The sequence below is a fragment of the Ovis canadensis genome, chromosome 4, assembly GCF_042477335.2.
Source record: "Ovis canadensis isolate MfBH-ARS-UI-01 breed Bighorn chromosome 4, ARS-UI_OviCan_v2, whole genome shotgun sequence".
NCBI lineage: Eukaryota > Metazoa > Chordata > Mammalia > Artiodactyla > Bovidae > Ovis > Ovis canadensis.
Genome location: NC_091248.1, coordinates 46,070,763 through 46,093,022, shown reverse-complemented (window position 1 = coordinate 46,093,022; position 22,260 = coordinate 46,070,763). Strand labels below are relative to the sequence as shown.

At 39.1% G+C, this 22,260-nt stretch overlaps 1 protein-coding gene and 1 long non-coding RNA gene across 2 annotated transcripts in view; both read left to right on the top strand.

Annotated features, from left to right (window-relative positions):
- The first annotated feature begins 1,252 nt into the window (after positions 1-1,252).
- On the top strand, positions 1,253-9,164 carry TOMM7 (translocase of outer mitochondrial membrane 7). Its single transcript, XM_069587673.1, has 3 exons — positions 1,253-1,447; positions 4,689-4,737; positions 8,932-9,164. Exons 1-3 carry the CDS (start codon positions 1,345-1,347, stop codon positions 8,945-8,947), a joined length of 168 nt encoding a protein of 55 aa, XP_069443774.1. The 5' UTR covers positions 1,253-1,344; the 3' UTR covers positions 8,948-9,164.
- Positions 9,165-9,770: 606 nt separating this feature from the next.
- Positions 9,771-22,260, top strand: part of LOC138439209 (uncharacterized) — a 221,950-nt gene continuing 209,460 nt past the window's right edge. The window contains exon 1 of the long non-coding RNA XR_011256629.1: positions 9,771-10,034. This is a non-coding gene — a long non-coding RNA (uncharacterized lncRNA). The remainder of the gene's footprint in view (positions 10,035-22,260) is intronic.

Below are 22,260 nucleotides of genomic sequence, written 5' to 3'. Positions count from 1 at the left end.
GAGGGAGGTTCAAGAGGAAGGGGGCATATGTATACCTGTTGCTGATTCCTGTTGATGCATGGCAGAAACCAACATAATATTGTAAAATAATTACCCTTCAATTAAAAATAAATAAATACAGGAAAAAAAAAAAGTTCAAACCTTGAGGTAGAAGCCCAAATGCGAACTGCAGATGGGCAGTTACTGAATCAGAAGTTGGGAACTTCAAAGGTAAGCAAAGGCCAGGCCCCACTCCCAATTAATCATAATTGGTAGGAGTTGGCCCCCAAGAGTGAGCCTTTTAATCTCCTCATTGATTCTATTGTGCAGCCAAGGGTGAGGATCACTGCAACTCTAAAGGAACGGGGGCAAGAGGGGTGCTGACTACAATGAAATTCGCCAACTTCTCTGAAAACGTCCTGATTTTCATGCGAACTTTCCCAAACTTTAAGATGCTGACAAGTAATTTAAAATTTAAAAATAACCAAATACTTTGGGAATCAAAGAAGACATGGACAGACGCTCTGTTGGGTGTCAGTTTGTGATCTTCCTTGCAGATCAACCTTCAGTTTGAAGAAACAAACTGATAAAGTTCAGTTCAGTCGCTCAGTCGTGTCCGACTCTTCACGACCCCATGAATCGCAGCACGCCAGGCCTCCCTGTCCATCACCAACTCCCGGGGTTCACTCAGACTCACGTCCATCGAGTCAGTGATGCCATCCAGCCATCTCATCCTCTGTCGTCCCCTTCTCCTCCTGCCCTCAATCCCTCCCAGCATCAGAGTCTTTTCCAATGTGTCAACTCTTCGCATGAGGTGGCCAAAGTACTGGAGTTTCAGCTTTAGCATCATTCCCTCCAAAGAAATCCCAGGGCTGATAAAGAGGGAAGTTAAATAACTTGTCCAAGAATACACGGCAAGTGAGAATAAAAGTTGGGACTAATATTCAGTCCTTAACGTTCCTTCTCTGTTAGATAAAAAAACACTTGGAGATAAACTTTGAAAAGTGGGTGCGGGTGTAGGAAGAGAAAGGGCGTTCTGGGCTGAAGGAACCTCCTGAACATTGCCCCAGGCATCCAGCAATCAAGGAAACCTGGCGATTCCTAAATAGTGCAAAGGGAATTTGGACCTCCTAACGAAGAGAATTAGCAGCAGCAGCAACGAAGAGAATCAACAACGCATGCGCTTTCCACAGGCGGGGGCGCGGAGGGGCGAGGCAGGTTAAGGAGGATGAATTGCGACCTTCGTTTGGCGACGCTCACGACTCCTGCCGTAAAGGCCGGTGTGGCGCGTGCGCGTCTCCTTTTGTGCAGATTCCTGACGCTGTTTGCTGCTGTTGTCTCACGGGTGTCGGCAGCGCTGTTACAATGGTGAAGCTGAGCAAAGAGGCCAAGCAGAGGCTGCAACAACTTTTCAAGGGAGGACAATTTGCCATCCGATGGGGTTTTATTCCTCTCGTGATTTACCTGGGTCAGTGGGAGAAGAACCTGGTAGGAGACGGGAGGGAAGAGGGTGCGGATGCTGAGACTCCATTTTGGCCTGAGGCGTGAGGGAGAAACGCGACCACGCCGAGCGCGTCTTTGGAGGCTCTCTGGTCAAGTGTGGTCCGTCTAAGCTGAGTTCGCGTTCTTGTTCTATCTACCCCCCCCCCCCCCTTTTTTTTCTTTCTGGTCTTTAACAAGTCACGTAATATTTACCGTGCAGTTACTACATCTGTAAGCAAGAGGTGACCTACTTTTCAGGATTTGGGGGACCTGAAAAGTCCTGATGTGCGTGGACCTGAGGGCCTGATGTGTGTGAAAGTGATTAATTCACATTTGGACACTAGGTGTGTTTTCGGGAAGGTTATTGTCACCTTGCCAGGTGGGCCTAAGTGGAAAGAGGTTCTAAGCCTTGTGGGTATGCCACTGCCTTGAGGCATGATTATGACAATGGTTGTTGGATGCATCTGCGTTCTCACGTGCAGGTAAAGGTTTTACGCGCGGGGAAACCGAGGCATAGAACAGTTTTGTTCTTCGCTGAAGGCCACACAGCTGTCAAATGGGGGAGCTATGAACTCAAGCAGTGGCCCATCAAGGCCCATACTCTTAACCACCATGCTGTATTGCAGAAATTTGAAAGTGGTAAGGCCCATATTTTTGCGTAGGGCCGCACATTGAGACTTTACACCGTTTCTCGCCTGGGGTAGTTTTGTATTTTTAAACTGATTGCCCGGTTCAGGCAGTAGGACGGAGTGGATAGCGTTCCGCCTTTGTCAGTTTGAGCGTAGAGTTTGACATTTTGAAAAACTCCGGTTCACATTTCACAATCCTATGACTTTTAACTAGATGCTGCTGCTTGTTTTTGGTTTTATGTTTTTTAGGTGTCACGTCTTTTATAAGACGCAGTACATTCACTCAGCCTTGACGGAGCGTTTGATTATGCTGGATATTCCGTAGGCAATTGTGGCTCCCATTTCCCCATGACTTGCAAGCCAACTAATAACCTGGAGATAACTTCAGAATGCAGGGCTTTGAAAGACCCTTTTCCTCCCTTATTTTGAACGCATTTTTTGGGCGGGAGGGGGAGCGGGGTTTGGCTGCACCGTGGTCATGTGAAACTTGTGCTACCAGATATTGAACCTGCACTCCCTGCAGTGGGAGAGCGGATTCTTAACCGCTTCCCAGACTACCCGGGAAGTCCCTACAACACATTTTTTGAAAACGACTTACCTATTTGGCTGTGCCAGTTCTTAGTCGTAGCTCGTAGGATCTAGTTCCTTGACCAGGGATGGATCCCTGGCCCCCTGCTTTGGGAGCAGAGAGTCTTAGCCACTGGACCAGCAGGGAAGTACTGCATTTTTAAAAGAAGCATTAGTTCCCCAGATTTTAGTAACTTTGTGTAGGTATTGAAAATTAGAGCAAGTAATTAGCCTGCTCTTACAGGCTGTTATTCCCTTCTTTCTCCCAAACTGTCCTCTTCCCCAGCCTTCACTTATCTGTAGAAGGGCCCAGTTTTGCTAGGCAAACACTGGGAGGAGCTGTCCTTCTAGCTAAGGAAGGAAGTTAAGGGGTCTTCGATTCTTCCCCTTCTTTGTTCTGTGTCCTATTTCCATTGTGTGTGTCGTGTCCCATTTTAGTCTTCACCTGCTTTCTTTGTCCATGTGGAGTCTTTGCTCTTCTATAAGTCTTTTTCAGGTACCTTTTCTCCTCTCCTTTTTGAAATTCCTTTTCTGTTGCCAGAAAGCTGCAGCTGGTTGTTAAAATCTGTATAAGGAGGGTTTTGGTCTGAAGAGTAGATAATGCTTTTCCACCCTAGAATTATTTTCCTTTTTGTGCACACTGGCTCTTTTCTTTTTACTAGGATTACCAGTAATCCTACAGTTTAGTGCTGGTACCCTTGTGTCTAGCTCAGGTGGAGACTGATGTTAAGGTTATCTTTTTATCTTTCCTTGTTAACCACTGTTTTTTCCTCATACTGTATCTAAGCTTAATTTTTGGTCTGACCTAGTTCCCATGCTTTACTTCTCCACCTCAGCTCTCAATAAAATTTTGCAAGTGCATATTGAATTTCTTGTGTAGTTTAGTTTCAAACAACTTTTTAGTGCTTCTTAAAGTACAGTGGGAATATAGTGCTATAAAATAGGACAGTGACCTGATAAAGCATCTGTTTGGACATTTACCAACAAAAAGATTTTAGTGAGTTACCTGTTGGAAGACAGTTCTCCATAGTGTCTTGAATTTCTATAAATCTTGTGAGGAGAGGCAGTGACCACTCTTTGTTCATGTTTTTAAGGATGTTTGTAGGGTGGACAGCTTTGGAAAATAGTACCAGGGTAAAGGGGAGGCATGCTGTCCCTGCCCATTATAAAAGATTCTGGTTCCCCAAACACAGGGTCAGGGATCATCTTTAAATGCTGATTACAGCTATTGCTAGTAATAAGAGCATTGATTTAATTAACAATAGCTTGAAGGTTTTTTTCCCTCTATCACCAGCCTTTGGTTGCTTTGTAAAGAGAGGTTCATGGGGATAAAATAAGATATCTTCAGTTTTTTTCTTTTTACAGAAATAGACTCACAGACTCACAGAACAACCTCGTGCAGGGTGGGGAAGAATGAGGGGAATGGATAGTTAGGGAGTTTGGGATGAACAGGTATACACTGCTGTATTTAAAATGGATAACCTACTGTACAGCACAGGGAACTCTGCTCAGTGTTATGTGGAAGCCTAGATGGGAGGGAGTTTGAGGGAGAATGGATACATGGATATGCATGGCTGAGTCCCTGTACTCTCCATCTGAAACCAGCACAGCATTGTTGATCAACATAGCATTTTTAATCAGCTATATTCCAATAGAAAATAAGTAAGTTTTTTTTTTTTAATATGCTTTAAAAAAAAAGTCTTAGTACTCTGTAGTTCTTCATTCAGTTTCATTTGGTAGTTTGTCTTTTTTGTGGGTAATGACTAAGAATGAAAGACAGTGTATGCTAAGGGCTACTATTATAGGAATAAGGTAGTTTGTCTTCCCTACTGATTAGTTCTGCACATGATCGCATACTCTAGAGAAGATTCAAAACTATTCTGTTGCACAGGTAAATCTAGGTAATTCTGGTAGATGTGGATGTCATTTTAGCTACCAAATACTGATTTAGAAAGAAAACATTGTAAATTTTTTGTCTGCTAGAGTTTTAATTGGTCTTTATTCTCTTTCTTCCCTCTCCCTTTCCCCCAGGATTTAAGAGGGGTGCAGATCCTGGAATGCCTGAACCAACTGTTTTGAGGTACTGCTCTTACAAATACGCATTGCAGGGCAAATGTTCATATATAAATACTAAATCATGGCAAGCAGAAGAGAAGTAGTGCTAGGTATTGTAATGGAGCTTTATCAGTCAGGTGTAGTTTTGGGCTGTTGGAAAATTGCAGCAATTTGCAGACCAGTCTAACTTTCATTATGGGGTAACTGCTTTCTCTCGTCTTCTTAATTTCTGTTTACTGTGCTGTGTTATAATGAAGCATGTTTTAAAAGGAAAAGAACTAACGTATCCTGCCACTTTAAAAGCTGAACTGTTCTTAATTCCCATATTCCTGTCTTATCCTTATTAAGATATGTGAAACTTTCTGTATCATTCTAACAACAGTACAGATAATTTTTTTTTCACCCCAAATTAGAATTGCTGCTACTGCTTCTAAGTCGCTTCAGTCGTATCTGACTTTGTGCAACCCCATAGATGGCAGCCCACCAGGCTCCCCCGTCCCTGGGATTCTCCAGGTAAGAACACTGGAGTGGGTTGCCATTTCCTTCTCCAATGCATTAAAGTGAAAAGTGAAAGTGAAGTCGCTCAGTCGTGTCTGACTCTTCGCGACCTCATGGACTGCAGCCCACCAGGCTCCTCAGTCCATGGGATTGGGGTGTACTGGAGTGGGGTGCCATTGCCTTCTCCGAATTAGAATTGATAGCATATGTATTTTCCAGTTGTTGATCACTTAGGTTTTTCAGGGTTTTTTTAGTATTTTAATTAACAACATAACAAACATTTTTATGTGCATAGGTTTTATAGGTTTAGATTTATTTCCTTGTGATAAATTCTCATGGGATTAATAAGTCAGTGTACGGACATTTCAGAGAAGGCAATGGCACCCCACTCCAGTACTCTTGCCTGGAAAATCCAACGGATGGAGGAGCCTGGTGGGCTGCAGTCCATGGGGTCGTGAAGAGTCAGACACGACTGAGCGACTTCACTTTCACTTTTCACTTTCATGCATTGGAGAAGGAAATGGCAACCCACTCCAGTGTTCTTGCCTGGAGAATCCCAGGGACAGTGGAACCTGGTGGGCTGCTGTCTAAGGGGTCGCACAGAGTCGGACACAATTGAAGCGACTTAGCAGCAGCAGCAGTATGGACATTTGTGGCTCTGAAAATGCATTCCTTTCAAATTTCCTTTCTCCAAAACAACCCTGATGGTGTTGGATAAACACTGGTGAAAACTTCTACGTACACACACACAGCTACACGGAGTATATATATACATATACTTATATGCACGTGTGTGTACATACTTGTGAAAACCGTATGTATGCGTGTGTGTGTGTGTGTGTGTGTGAGAATCTGGAACAGGAAGAATTACTTTGTAGAAAGGACTGGTACTCATAGCACTGGGATGAGTAGCGCCTGTGCACAGGTGCTGTGGAATTCCACCTTGACCTGTCTTCCAGACATTTCTTGTGGATTGTCCTAACAGACTTTTTACTGCTATTCTAGATCTGTTTCTTCACACTCCTAATCTAAGCTACTATTTTCTAGAATGGGAAGAATAATAATGGTCATATTACTAACAGTCATTTGTAGTGTGTCAGCCACTGTGTTAAGTGCTTTATATACAGCATCACTAATTGTTACTTCAGTCCTTCAGAGCTGATCATACAGTCTGTGGGTGGTGATGTATGTCTGTCTCGAAGGCCTGTACACTTTCCACTGGGTCATGTGGCCTCCCACAGATAATATGATCTGCTGCTTAGCACAGTGCGATCTGATATGAATTTACTCCACCTTCTCTGCCTTGCCAGTCTCTCCTTTTCTCAAAGCAAGATTTTTTTCTGCAGGGTACTGCCAAACGTGCCGTCCACATGTCCATTTATGCTGTTACTCTTTACTGATAAAATTCTTCAAGGAATGGTCTTCACTCCCTGCTTCCTTTCTTCCCTCTCTTTTCTTAATCTTTTGTGGTACAGCCTCTTAAAACTGCTTTCAGAGGTCCCCATCAGGCTTTTTTTTTTTCAGTTTTTACTCTTTGAACTATCAGTTTTCTTTTTTGTAAAACGGGGACTCAGGTAATGTGTCTGCTACTGAGTAGCTGATTGACCTTAGACTAGTTATTTCCTAAGGGAAACAGTACCTTAGGAAATACTATCAGAGATGGGACTACCTTGTCAAGCTGTGTGAACATTTTTCAAGGACTGAAAATTATCAAATACTTCTTTCCAAGAGGCTGTTAACCTAAGATGAAGTTTCGTCTTTTATAAGTTTATAAGATCTGATTTATAAGATTGTCCTGAGAATTGAATAAGATTATTGTATGTAAAGTATTAACAGTGCTTGACACATAATGTATGAGCAATAAATAATAATTTTTAGCCTTTCTCTGTCATCTCCTTCACCCCACTTTTCTCCTGTGAAAATTAGGCTCTAGCTACATGATACTGTGTGTGAATCTCAGAATAAACTGTATTTTTTAATGCCTTTGTCTGTATGCTTGTTCTCCATCTGCCTGGAATGCTTCTTCCCTTAGTTTCCACTAGATGAAAACCTACCCTTAGAAAAGCTCAATCTCAAATTTATCACCTCTTCTTTAAATCTTTTCCACCTTCTCCTAGCAGAAACTGCTCCATTTTTTGTGTTTTGCATCTCATTCTCTGCTTTGTATTATGCTTGTGCTTGTTTTCATTCGTTTTGTCCTGTGAGTACCTGAAGTAGCTGCCAGATACTTGGGGAACACTTTGAAAGTGCTGAATTAACTTAATTAAAGGATACTAACTTCTTTGTGGTGTTGGGGCAGGAATTGATATAGCATTTCTTCTTGTACAGTTTTTAGACTGGACCTGCATGCTGGGAAACAGTATTTTGTGCCCCAGGTGATACAGAACCCAGCAGTGGGGATAGATCTGCCCTTCTGTAGTACTGGCTTCAGATATCTCACCAGGAGTTGGCCCTTCAAAGTGAGGCAGCCACCCCCACTCCCCTGCCCGCTGTTTCATGTCTTTATCGTCATCTCAGTGTCCTCTCCTTTCTGGTGGTGATGATCATTCTTTTCTGTCATTAGGGACATTTTCTGATTTCTTTCCAGGGGTATTTGTGATTTAGGAAGGAAATGAGTGCTGAAAAGGGTTATCCTGTTACAGAATTTCATATGTGATGCTGCTTATACTGGGAAGACTGACTAAAGAGGTCTTCCTGGGTTGCCTAGTCTGAAAGGAATAGAGTTGTATTTGTCAGGGTTTTCAGTTATGTAAATGTTTTATTAATGTAAAACTCAGGAATATAAAGTTTATTGTTTATATATAAATTTATTTATATAGTACTTATGAAAATAATGTAGTTCAAGATTTACTGGTGTATTTTCCTTGTTAACTTGTTGGATTCCTTGGGATTAGGTCCCCATTCATCGATATCCATCCTCTTTCACACAGGATGGTTCTGTGTATTAGGTTGTTTGATATGAATGCCTTATTCGAAATGCAATATTTAGTGAATAAGGGGCAATATCTTAGTAAAACATTATTTAGGCAAAATACATGAATATTAACTAACTGGGAGAATGATTGTTCCCATTATCTGTATAAGGCCAAGGAAGATTTTCTTTTCTGTTTATCTTAGTTGCTCAGTGCCAGTGAGGAAGAGACCTTGATAAATGAATATTTTGTTTTCATATCTTAACTGTATGCAAATATACTTGGGATTTAATGGGAGATTTTAATACAGTTTTGAAAACTGAAAATAAATGCATGTTGGTTTGCTTTATACACAAAAGGAAAATACTTTATAAATACAAACTTAACAGAATGCTTATATTGTCATTTTGTAATGCAATTTTATTTAAGTTGACTTACTACTAGAAACTACATTTTTAATCAACAGGGCTTAGAAATAAAACACATCTTGTCTCCTTTCTGTATCTAACAAGGATATACCTTTATTTTCTGGTTTCATCAATCCTTCATGTCACTCTTTTGATTGACCTCAATTTATGTTTTCCTTTTTGTTTATAATAGGTAACTACAATTAAAAGTAATAAAATTGTATTTCTTTAAATAGGTCTCTGCTTTTTTTTACTCAGTGAGATTGATTCTTCTGCTAATTCTGAATTTGATGGTTGAGTAAACATGAACATAAATGTATAAAATCTTCTAGTTCTTAAGCTGTGTTTGAGAAGCTTTTACTTTGGGGTTTAATTTATTTCTCCTCTTCACAAACATTTTAGCTTACTTTGGGGATAAAGGACTGTTTGGTCATCTGGTTTTGGAAGCAGTCAATGCAGAGGAACAACATGGAAGGTGTGCTCTCTGGCTGGGATAAGAGATGGGACATCGTTCAGACGGTCACCAGTTGGATGGCACAGGGCTCTTACTTCTCAGATGCGTCTGTGGCAGAGTGGAACCTCTACTGACTTATTTATGATAGACTGTATTAAAATAAATGTTTTTAACAATGTTATGTCTTGAGTCCTTTTTGAATTGAACCTAATAGGACTGTCAGGTAAAAATTTAGCCATTTGGTACTTTTTCAAAACAGAGATCTATGTGTCTAGATGATACTTTGAAAAAGAAGAACATTTCCAAGTTAATTCATGTCTGTTCACTTAACAAATGGATTCTAGTTTCCCTTTGCAATGAATTAATAACTCCTTTTGAGATGTTCTGAGGTAGTAAAAGGAGAGAGAGCTCTCTGTGACGTACTGGGCCCTAACTTCCAGGGGTGACATTCTGATGAAACAGGATTCTTTGGCTGTGTTGGCAGGACATGAGAATGGCATTGGAGGCTTATATGTCTGATTTGTGAGTTAAATGTGAGTCTTAAGATTTCCCTCACTAGGAAGCTGGAGGTGGCTGAGCAGGAGCCTGTGGAGATCTACACAGAACAGTAGTACTTCCTATTTTCTGATAAAAGCGTTTATGGGAACTAGTTCAGTTCTATGTTGTGGTTTCCTGGGACCTTTATCTGTATTTGAAGGCACCAGTCACCTCCCTTTTTCTTAAACTTAGCTTTTGTAATTCTCACAAAACAGATCTATTTCCTTATTTGGGGGAATTGTAATTAATTATAAGAAAGTAGGCTTGAAACAAGTGATGACACATTGGATTGAATGTTTTAAACGTCTGGGTCAGAGAATGATCATGAATGTGATCTCAGGTAACTGGACCAATCATTACCAGAAATATCCTCCTTATTTCTAATGTAAAGCCCTCTTGGCGATTTAAGTTTTGTTATCTTTGCCTTGGAGATGTGGACTATTACGGAAGCTTATTGCATAAGGGAGTTTTAAAGTGGAATTCTTGAGAGCTAACTGCAGGGAAATCATTTCTGGTATGTACTTAATGTAATTGCTTTAATATTTCATGAATCTGAGTGTGTATGCTTTTGCTAAGAGCTCTGACTAGCTTTTAAATCCCCTAGAATTGCTTAAAATTGTGGCTGCTTTCTACACCCCCATTCTTTCTACTAAATGGGTTGTCAGTGAATTTTTGTTATTATTTTGGTACACATTTTTCTTTTTCACTCAGGATTTCTAGAACTTGAGAAAATAAAGCTATGGCAAGTGCCCAATTTGATAAAATACTTACATGGATAAGAAACATAAGTGGTTTTGTACTTCAGGAGGTAACTTGTAGTTGTTTATAAAACCCAGAAATATTTTTGAAGTAAGAAATTGGGAATTAAAAAGAAAGGGACTAGTTCCTAGTTCTCATATCTGAGGAAGCTAAGGAACAGAATTTAAGCATTTGTTCAAGGCACAGGATAAGAACTGAGACTAAGTCTACACTTTAAAGTTTATTATAATTAAGCTCCTACATTTTATTGAACTTTAGATTTTAGGACAGTGCAGTCCTGTTGAGCAAACGTGAGTCTGTTCTGTGTTAACTTTTTATTATTTTAAAAAAATTTTAAAAGTTGGAGTATAGCTGCAATGTTGTGTTAATTTTTGCTGTGCAATGGATTATTTCCGACCTTAATTTTGCTTAGACAAACCCTGAGCCGACAGGACCTGATTTGAGTCCTGGTCCTGCTACTTAGTTCCTACTGCCCTTCATAGAGAAGTCACTTACTCTTTAGACTGGAGTTTCTTCCACAAAATAGGGATAATACTAGTCTCAATGCATTAGTCCCTAAACCACAAGAATACTGGAGTGGGTAGCCGTTTCCTACTCTGTGTGGTTGGCATAGCTGATCCTAGACTAGCAATCCTAGTCCTAGAAGCTTGTTAGCAAAGCACATTTTCAGCTGGATCAGAAATGGGATGACCTCCAATGACGTGTGTGTTTTAATTACTTCCAGCGTTGTTTTAAATTAAACTTGTTATCTGAGAGAGCTGTAGAGTTCAATACAGTATAAGAACCCATATAGAAAGATCCCTTTACGCGTTACCTAGTTTCCTCGAGTGGTGGCATCTTGTAAGACTATGATTTCAGGATACTGATGTTGATACAGTCAGAACTTTTCCATTACCACAAGCATCTCTCAGGTTGCCTCTTTAATAGTTAACCTCACACCCTTGGCAACTATAGTAATCTATTGACCATTTCTATAGTTTTTCTCATTTCATTTTCATATGTAAGAAAGTTACATAAATGGAATCATACAGTAAGTAACCTTTTTGGATTGGCTTTTTTCCACTCGCTGTAATTCTTTGTAGATGGGTTGAGGTTTTGTGTTTATTCAGTTTATTCCTTTTTATTGCCGAGTAGTCCATGGTGTGGATATATGTAGGGGACACTATTATGAATAAAGCTGCTATGAGCATTTGTGAACATCTTTTTGTGAGATCAATCTGTATTTTAAAAAGCCCTATCATGATGGTACAACTCAGATTTATGAATACTGTCCTAGGCTTGCAGTAACCTTCTTGCTTCCCAATAGGCATTAAAGTCTTCCCTATCATATCCAGAGTGATCCTTTTAAAAGTAAGATCACATCACATCCTGATCAAACTCTCCAGTGGTTTCCTATCTCACTGAGAATAAATGCCCAAATCCTTTCTATGACCTACAAAACAAATCTGGTTTTATGTGCCTTTGATCTGTTACTCACCTAGGATTCTTCATGTTCACTTGCACTCTTGCTATTTTGATTTCTTGTCCTTCAAAAAGGACAGACATGTTCTCACTTTGGAATTTGAGTTAGCTATTGTCTCTGCTGGAATTATTTTTCCTAGATATACATGTGTGTGGCTTTATTCTATTCTCTGCCCAAATGCCATTTTGATAGAGACGACCTCTCTGATCCTTATGTAAAATAGCAAACTCCACACCAGTCTTGTCACTCACTGTCCTTTTTAAATTTTATTTTTTAAAAATTGAAGTATAGTTGATTTACAATATTGCGTTAGTTTCAGGTGTACAACAAAGTGATTCAGTATTCATACACACACACACACGCATATATATGTATGATTCTTTTCCATTATAGGTTATAAGATATTTATCTGTGCTATGTAGTACGTCTTTGTTTTTCTATTTTATATATAGTAGTGTATCTATTAATACCAAACTCCTAATTTATCCCTCTTTGGTGACCATAAGTTTAATTTCTCTGTAAGTCTATTTCTGTCTTATAAATAATTTATATCATTTTTTTGATTCTGTGAGTAAAGTGGTATCATGATATTTGACTTTGTCTGATTTTGACTATTAGTATGATCTGTAGTTCCATTCACATTGCTGCAAGTGGTATTTCATTTTTTTATGGCTGAATAGTATTCATGTGTGTATGTGTCCATTCATCTGCCCGTGGACATTTAGGTTGCTTCCCTATCTTGGTTAGTGTAAATAGTGCTGCTGTGAACATTGGGGTGTGTGTATCTTTTTGAATTAGAGTTTTTTTCAGATCTATGCTCAGGAGTGAGAGTACTGGATCATATTTAGCTCTATTTTTATTACATAAGGAACCTCCATACTGTTCTGTATAGTAGCTATGCCAGTTTGCATTCCCATCAACAGTGTAGGAGCCATCCCTTTTCTCCACGCCCTCTCCAGCATTTATTGCTTATAGATGTCGGCCATTCTGACTGGTGTGAGTAGATACCTTCATTGTATATAGTTTTGATTTACATCTCCCTGTTAAGTAGCAATATTGAGTTTCTTCATGTGGCCACCTGTATGTCTCGTTGGCCCATTCTCACCTTTCACCTAGTCTTCAAAGAAGTTTTATCCACCTGATTTTATATATATATGTGTGTAGTCTTATCTCATTTCGAAAATGCAAACTACGTCAACACAGGATATTTTTATGTATTTTTAGAGGCTAGCACAGGTCCTGATGTGTAGTAGATGTTCGATAAGAATGAATGGGTGAATAAGATTATATGTGTTAAGTGTAAAATGCTTTGAGAACTGGAAACTTATGAATCATTGTAAAGGGCCAGTATTATTCTCTTTGTTATTCATAATTGGTAAAAAAGCTTTCATGAAAGATGACATCAAAAGATGTTGGGAGGCGATGATATGAGAGGGAATGTTTACTATGACTTGGCACTCTTCATTTCGTCACCACAACAATGCTATGAAGTAGGACATTAACTCCATTTTACAGATGAAACAGGTTTGGGTCATTTTCCCCAAATCACAGAGAAAACTTGTATTTGAACCCGTGTCTGCTAACTAAAAGCTTATGATGTTATTGATATGTGCCACCATTAAAAGTAAGTTGTACAACTAATAAATTGGTATAATAGACATTTACAGCAACTATAAAATATTAACATACCAAGTTCCATAAAGAGGGCCCATCTACTTCATCCAATATCCAGGGATCACAAATGTAATTTACTTGAAATTATTATGCCAGCTGTAGTAAACTAAATGTTTACTTCTGTTATCTTTCCTTGAATAGCCTATGTTTCTATTGAGGTATATTTTACATACAATAAAATGAGCATGTCTTAAGTGTACAGTTTGGTGAGTGCTTCCAGTTTTGTATACCCTGTAACCACCATGCCAAGATGGGGGCCAGGATCTCCTTGAACCTGGGATCCTTAGTGGATCACACATGGTAGGTGTTGAGGAAATGCTTTTGAATTAAATGATAAACTTTTTTGAGGTTGATCTAGAAACTATAGGGAAGTTTGAATTGACGTTCTTTCTTTCCTGTAAGAAGCAAAGATGTGTGTATAGTCCATGGGGTGACCCGGGAAGAGTCAGACAGGTCTGAGAAACAACAATGACAGTCTTAGAATTTTACTCAAAACTGGGATGATGAATAAAAGGTCCTGCAGCACATTCTGTTACATCAAGCAGAGTCCAGAAGATAAGGAAAAGGGCATGGAGACAGAGAGGAAGAAATAAATTTTTTTCTGGGGGAAGAAAAACCAACTGTGCCACTAACAGGAAGTGAGCTAAGAAATGTCAGCAACTCCCTCATGTTCTCTAATGTCTACTGAGGAGGAGACTATAAACAAGAAAGAAGCTCCTAGAGAGCAAAATTAGAGGTCCCAGGGTTTCCGTGGAAGTAGAGCTGAAAGCCCCAGATACTGCCAGGAAAGGAAGTCTGTTTCTGCCTCCATATGATCCTATATTGCTACAGACCAGTGACCACTGTAAGTTTTCTTCTCTCCCCTTTTTTGAATGGCAGTTTTAATGCTATTTTCTTGCTCCTCTTCTGCCTTTGTATACTGGATAAGTTGGGGATGGTTAACTTGTCTTTAAGCTCTTAGGTTGCTGGCCCCTGGAGGGCACTTCTGTCCAGATGGGAGGTGCACATTTCCCAGAATTCCCGACCTATAACTTGGTTGCAATATCTAGACGAGACTTCAGAATTAGTAAGTATGAATATTTGGTCAGCAAACGTGGACATGTCAGAGAATCAAAAATTCATTTTCTGTTTCTCAAATTGTGATACGTAGCTGCTTGTTGCAGTCAGTCTAAAAGGCTCCCATACTTCTTGGCAGTTAGGTGTGACTCTGACTAACAATCTGATAATTGAGATAGAAGCAGAAGTGTTATGTGGTACTTCTGGGAAGTCTCCATAAAAGGGAAGTTTGTTTCTTGGATCTGAAATCACTGGATTACAGCTGACCATAAGGTTAAAGGCCATGCCCGAGGAATGGTTTGAGTGGTAAGCTCTTAGGAGTCTAGTAGGTCTCTGTACTAATGAAAAGACCCTGTTTGCTCACACTTTCATTGACTCGTGTGTTATCAAATTTTCTGGTCTTTCTAAACAGATGAAGTATTGTTCTTTATGTTAGCATTTTTTTTTAAATGAGTGAGGTAAGCACCTTTTCATATTTTAAAGAATCATTTGTTTCCTTTAGCCCATTTTCTGTTGGAGTATTGATCTTTTCCATACTGATTTACAGGCACTTTATATTTTAGGGAAATTTTATCTGTGATATTAGTTGTAGCTATTTTCTCCCAGGTTTTCATTTGTCATTTGATTTAGCTTAATGACCATCCTTGCCGTGTAGAAGTTTTGAATTATATTAATTAGATCATTGACTTATAAAAATACCATTTGGGTATTATTTCATACTCAAAAAGTCTTTCTCTCTTGAAGTTGGAAAAAAAATATTTTCCTAAGATTTCCTTGGTATATGCTTTTTGATTCTTATTTGTTTGTTAGGAAACATAGTTTTTAACTTTTTAATTAAAAATATTATTTTTATACAACTTTAAAAGGTTATACTGCATTTATAGTTATTACAGAATATTGCTGTTATATACTATGTATTGTAACATCCAAGTCCCAACTCCTGAATTACCCCTTCCCTCAACAGACAACCACTAGATTGTTCTCTCTGTGAGTGTGCATTTTTTTTTGTTACATTCACTATCTTGCTGTATTTTTTAGATTCCACCTATAAGTGATATCATATTGTATTTGTCTTTCTCTGACTTATTTCACTTAGAATAATGCCCTCCAAGTCTATCCATGTTGCTGCAGATGGCAAAATTTCTTTTTTTATGGTAAAGTAGTGTTCCACTGTGTGTGTGTGTGTCTGTGTGTTTGTTTATATGTATATATACCACATCTTTATCTTTTGGTATATTTTGGTTTACATTTTGTATTTTATTCCATTATAATTAAAATGGTTTCTCATTTACTTCACTACAACTTCTCTTAATGATTTTATTACTTCTAGGGAGGAGAAAAGATCAGGTAGATCTTGCCTGAAATAGTTAGGATCAACTGGAGACATTGAAGGTGAAATGAAACAAGAAGAGGTTTTTGTAACGAATTCTGAAAGGATCACATTAGTTTCTTGGAGTCATACCCTCTCCTGCCTTTGGACTTCAACAAATGCCTGTTAATTCTCCTGCTCTGTTCCTGCTCCCTTTCCCAATCATCCCCGTTTTCCTGACTTTCTTCATAAGGGCAAGGGCCTGGTTGATTTGTTTGGTGTTACATCCCTAACACCTGGACTAGTACATCGTACATAGTGAGGTCTCAATATTTGGTAAGCTAAGAAGTAGAAATGCATAGAATGTTAATTGCCTACCCAAAATCCATTTCTGTGCAACCCCTGAATTTTTGCTCAGCTCTGTTCTCCGGTTTCCTGGAGTCTTAACTCACCCTGTGTTCATACAACTCAGGACCAAGGATCTGAGAAGTTTCTATAGATTCACTGTTGGATGCATTTTTAATGAGATGTGTATGCAAGAAGCAGATACTGCTCTGATGTGAGGAAAAAAGTTCTGTAATAGTATATGTTTACTGTCTTGAAGAACTCCCTACTCTGTGATATATTTAATGCTGAGTATCTTTTAACAGGACTATTCTCCAAAATTTAATTTTTTTCTTTTGCTTTTTTGGGTCTTTAAGTAATAGATTGAAGGAAAGTAAATAAAATACCTAAGATTATGCATTTACATTATTTCTCATATTGATGAGTTAAGTGGCCCGTGGATCAACTTATATGCAGTATTGCAAATATTGGAGCTATTGTCATTTTTATTATCATCTTTCTCTTCTTCATTACTGTTATTTAAAATAAAGTCTCTGTTTTAAAATACCACCATTCTTCACTTGTATGTCTTAGAGTACCAAATTCCAACCTCAGTAATTTGCTTCTCTGAATTATGTATTGTATTTCCAGATTATCATGTTGAATGGTAATCTGTAAGGGCTAACGATTGAATTGCATTATGTTAATTTGCATATCCATTTGCTCAGTGTCCGGAGCTTGAGGGACTGAGACACAGGGTAAGCACCTTTCAAAAAATTTTTTTAAACTTTTTATTTCGTATTGGAATTAGCTGATTAACTATGTTTTTGATAGTTTCAGATGGACAGCAAAGGGACTCATCCATATAGGTGAGCACCTTTTTGATGGAGGGTCTGAGACCAAATTTTGGGCGAGTGGTCAGTCCAGTAGGGGTCCTAAACTTAAAGAAGAGTGCAGTGGTTTGGCTTCTGGACTCTGGATGTGGAGAGGGTAGAGACTTTGAAAGGGGAAGATTTAAATTGTCCAGACATTCTTCTGCTTAATTTTTGTGGCCAAACCTAATTCTTAGTTATGGACTGTCTTCAACACCCTAATATACCCATTGTAAGTTGAAAATAAGAAAAAAAATGCATTTAATACGCCTAACCTAACCAAGCATCATAGCTTAGCCTGCTGCTGCTGCTAAGTCACTTCAGTCGTGTCCGACTCTGTGCAACCCCATAGACAGCAGCCCGTCAGGCTCCCCCGTCCCTGGGATTCTCCAGGCAAGAACTCTGGAGTAGCTTAGCCTAGCCTGCCTTAAATGTGTTCAGAACACTTACAGTTGGGCAAAAATCATCTAACACAAAGTGTTGAACATCTGATGTAGTTTGTTGAGTATGGTATTGAAAGGGAAAAACAGAACAGTTGTGTGGGTATGGGATGGTTGTAAGTATATTAGTTGTTTGTTGTCACAATCAGGTGGCTGGGAGCTGAGGCTCCCTGTTGCTGTCCAGCATGACGAGAGAACATTGTACCACATTTCACCAGCCCAAGAAAAAAATCAAAATTCTAGCTAGATATGGTTTCCACTGAAGGTGTCTTGCTTTCACACCATTACAATGTCAAGAACTCAAGCTGAACCATTGTTAAGTCGGAGACTGTCTAATTTTATTATGTAGATGTTTATTACCAGGTAAGTTTTAGTTAAATCTCATTCTTACCCAACTGTTTCCCTTATTAGAAAAATAACTTGTTTAGGGTAAAGGAGAAGAAAAAGGTAAATAAGAGAGTATCTTTCCAAAAAGATTTTAGATGACTTATTTTCTTCTATTTTTTTTCTCTTTCCATGAGTCAGTGTGGATTTATTTTATTGATCTGTCTTCAAATTCATTAATTTGTGTTTTCTGTTGTGCTGTTAACCCATCTGATGAATTATTTGTTTCTGATATTGAACTTTGCATTATTAGATGTCGGCTTGATTTCTTTAAAAATAAAGATTCCAGTTCCTTGTTGATGTATTCCCTCTTGTTATCTTCACTGTCAGTCAACTTCTGTTTTACTTTACATGTTAATTATAGTTATTTTGAAGTCATTTCTGCTAACTTCAGTATCTGAAGCATCTCATCATTCTACTGCTTGGCTATTAGTCTCTTTACCTTGATTCTTCTCCCCTGGTAATTTTTTATTTCACGTGTGAAAATAAAGGAAACCTCATTTAAAATGGAATCAGGAAGACTTGAAGCGGGGAGCTCTCACCCACATATCACTCCCCACAGCTTACAGATCCCAGTTGGAAGAAAGAATTCCTTCTGACCCGTCAACAACAAGCTGTCCACTGCCTACAGCCAATAAAGAACTTCCACAGCCCTCACTAGTTTTCTCCTAAAAGCCTAATAAAGGCCCACCTTTCCTTAGTCTCCTCAGACCTGCCTGTGGTGCACCCTGGAGTTTTGCATGTTCTGAGCTGCAATTCTTCTGCTCTTCCTGAATAAGCTCATTTTCCAACTGGCTGTGTTTTTTGTTTTTTTAACACAAGCTAGATATTGTGGATAATATTTGTAGAAGCTCTGGATTGTATTATCTTCTAAAATGTGTTGAATTTTGTTCTTGTTTGGTCGCTCAGTTGTGTTTGACTGTTTGTGACCCCATGGACTGCATGCAGCACGCCAGGCTTCCCTGTCCTTCACCATCTCCTGGAATTTGCTCAAACTCATGTCCATTGGGTCAGTGATGCATCCAACCATCTGATCCTCTGTCATCTCCTCCTGCTTTCTATCTTTCCCAGCATCAGAGTCTTTTCCAGTGAGTCGGCTCTTCGGATGAGGTGGCCAGAGTATTGGAGCTTTCAGCTTTAGCATCAGTCCTTCCGATAAATAATCAGGATTGATTTTCTTTTTAGGACTGACTAGAATTTTATTCTAGCTGTCAATTAAGTTACTGGCAAATTACCCTCATTCTGATGAGGATTGGATATAGATCGTTATAGTTGGTTTATTTCAGTTTTGACCTTTCTCCCAGGGTGTAGCCTTTATACCTAGAGCATGATCTTTTTTGGTGACTCATCTGAAAGTCTGGGATCCAATATCCTTCTACTGTGGCTCTTAGGTGGCTGGAACTCCATCTTCCCAGCACTGTGCTGCCTCTGAAACTTCTTCCCAGCTGTCCAGTATCCCAACAGTTATTCTCTTCTAGGACTTGAAAATCTCACCCATTGCTCAGACAGCTTGAAGCCAAGGATGTGGGAAGAGTTTCTATAAAATTTCCAGTTCTTGCTCTGAAGTTCTCTCCTGTCACTTCCCCTACCCAGCCCCTGACCTCTGAATCCCAACCACCATGGCAACCTGTTTCCTCTGTCCTTTGTAATGCAACTTTCTTCTTGAACTCAACTTCCTAAACAGTGTAAATGTGAAGCTGGTTTTGCTTTCCTTCTTTCAAGTACTAGTTCTGTTTTAATTGCTGTCCAATCTTGAAAATGGTTATTTTGTGCATTTTGTCCTGAGTATGTCAATAAGTCTAAGTCTGGTATCAGCTATTCTGTCATGGATGGAACTGTAAGTCCCAGACTTTGATTGTTTAATTGACACAGTGGTCAATGAGAGCTGGAGTAGGCAGATATTCTTGGCTTAATCTTATTTGTTTTTCCTTTTCTTTCTTTAAATAAAAAGGGGCTCTAATTAACAGTATTGATGTGAGTGGGTAGCTAGATTATTAGAATTTTCAAATGCTTTGAAGAAAACTTCTACGAGATATTTTACTTGAAAAGGTCTTTATAGAACTATTAGTTTACTTTTTTCTTAAAGAGAAAGCCTCTTCTCTGAAAGGCTATAGCTGTAGGAAATTCAGCATATGTTAATCCTTTCTGAAGAACTTGGTTGGAAAAAAAGTATAATTACTGTGGCTTTGCCTTCTGATTGGCCTTTCTTTCTGATTAGATCAGGAAATACCTAGAGTATTTGTAGATCTAAAAATGATGACAAATGAAACAGATCTAATCTCAAAACAAGTTTCTGATGTACAACAAACTAGGACACATTAGGTTAAATCTAAAAGTCTTTTTTAACATTCTGTAATCTGAGATTACTATGTTTTGAAGGTTTAATTCTAGCAATTGACATCTTTGCAGCTGACAGTGTAAATCTCAGAGCTTAAAATTTCCTGGATACAGATTTACTTATAATTGCTCCATGGCTATCAAGCTACTTTCACCTGGTGGAGAATGCCAACTGTATTCCTTTCCGCAAAAGCAGAGGTTCCTCTTAAAGGTCATTGCATGATAGGGCCTTCACAATAAGCTAGTCCAGTGTCCTCTGTGGCAGCTTCTAAAATGGCTTCCAGTGATTTCCAGCCTCCTAGCATTCATGCCTGTATTAGTTCACTTAGAGCTACCATAACAAAATACCACAGACTCGGCAATTTAAACACAGAAATGTATTTTTTCACAGTTCTGGAGGGAGGAAGCTCAAGATCAAGGTGTTGACAGATTTGATATCTCTCATATGGCTTTCTTTTTGCCTTATAGATGACTGTGTCACTGCATCTTCACAGGGCCTTTCCTCTGCCTGTGAGTCCCTGGTATCTCTTCCTCTTTTCATAATGATTCTAGTCATTGGATTAGGGCTACTCTCATGACCTAATTTAATCTTATTACCTCTTTAAAGTCCCTATCTCCTAATACAGTCACATTCTAAGATACTGAAATTGGGACTTCGAGATACGGATTTTATGGTGACTCAACAATGCCCTTGTGTAATCCTTTCCCCTTGAGAGTGGGGTGGACCTAGTGACTGGCTTCTAATGATTTAAATATGGCACAAATGGTGATAACTTGCTTTTGATATTGGGCTAAAAAGACTATGATTTCTGTCTTGTTCAATCTTTCTCTGGTTCTTCTTGCTTGCTTGTTCTGATGGAAGCAAGCTGTCATGTTGGGAGTTCCTGTGGAGAGAGGCCCACTTGGCAAGAAACAGGGTCTTGCAGCCTGCAGCTCCAAGGAACTGAAGTTCTCTGTCCAACAACCCAGTAGGAACTGAATCCTGCCAATGGCCACATGAGTGAGATTCAAAGCAGATTCTTTTCCACTTGAATCTTAAGATGACTGCAGTCTCAGCTGCCACGTGGACTACAGTCTGGCGAGAGACTGAGCCAAAGGCCCACTTACGCTGCATCTAGATTTCTGACCTTTAGAAACTGTGAGATAATAAATGTTTTAAGCCTCTGAGTTTTGGGGGTAATTTCTAACACAGCAATAGATGTACTCTCTATAAATTATGTATAAAGTGAGGGTAGCTAATGTATTCTCATTTTGCCATTGTTGAGAGCAAATAATAGTTACCACTTATAGGCTATGTGTAGTACAGTGCTGTTTATTTCCATGTATTATTTACTTTAATTCTCACAACAGCCTGTTTTTATCTTCAGTTTACAGAAAAGAAAATAGATTTAAAATGGGTTTAATAATATGTTCTAGGTCATACTCCTAAAGAGTGGTAAGTGGGGATTTGAACCCACAGCTCCGTGAAAGTGTGTGTGGCCCTGTGAAAAGCAAAAATATGGGGCTTCTTGTTTAAAAATTGTTAGGAATTTCAAGATGGTAATAGAAGAGTGTGAAATGACGTTTCATGCCATGAGGTTAGATGCCATTTGGAGGGCACTGGAGAGACAAAATTGTTGGATGCCTTCCAGGGTCTGGCACTGTTGCAGGTACAGGCTCATATAATCCTACGGCAACCATATGGGACTGAATGTTAACTGAAGCCCAGGGACACTCTGTACTTTTCCTAATATCAAATAACTTTTTCCACTGAGGAGTGTTCCCTTTCTGGAGTATAGCATTGAAGTTAATCAAGTGTGATTAGTAAGTGTGGCCTGTCTTTAAAGTTTAGTCTCTTTAATGTTTTGAGGTATAAATGGGGCTGTGGACTTCGGAAGAATCACCTAGATATCCAGCAGGGGGTGTGGGAGAGCAGCACTTGGCTGGTAAAGAGGTCTGAGCTGCAGACATGGCAAGATCAGTATTGTAGCCTTGCTGTCTTGGTATTTTACTTGTCTTCTAGCTTGTATTTCAAGGTCAGTGCCTTATCTTTGTTTTCCTTTTGGGAAAAGAATTGCCTTAGGCACTGTTATCTTAGAAGGAGCAGGAATTGATGTTGTAGAGAAACACTAGTTTTGGATCCC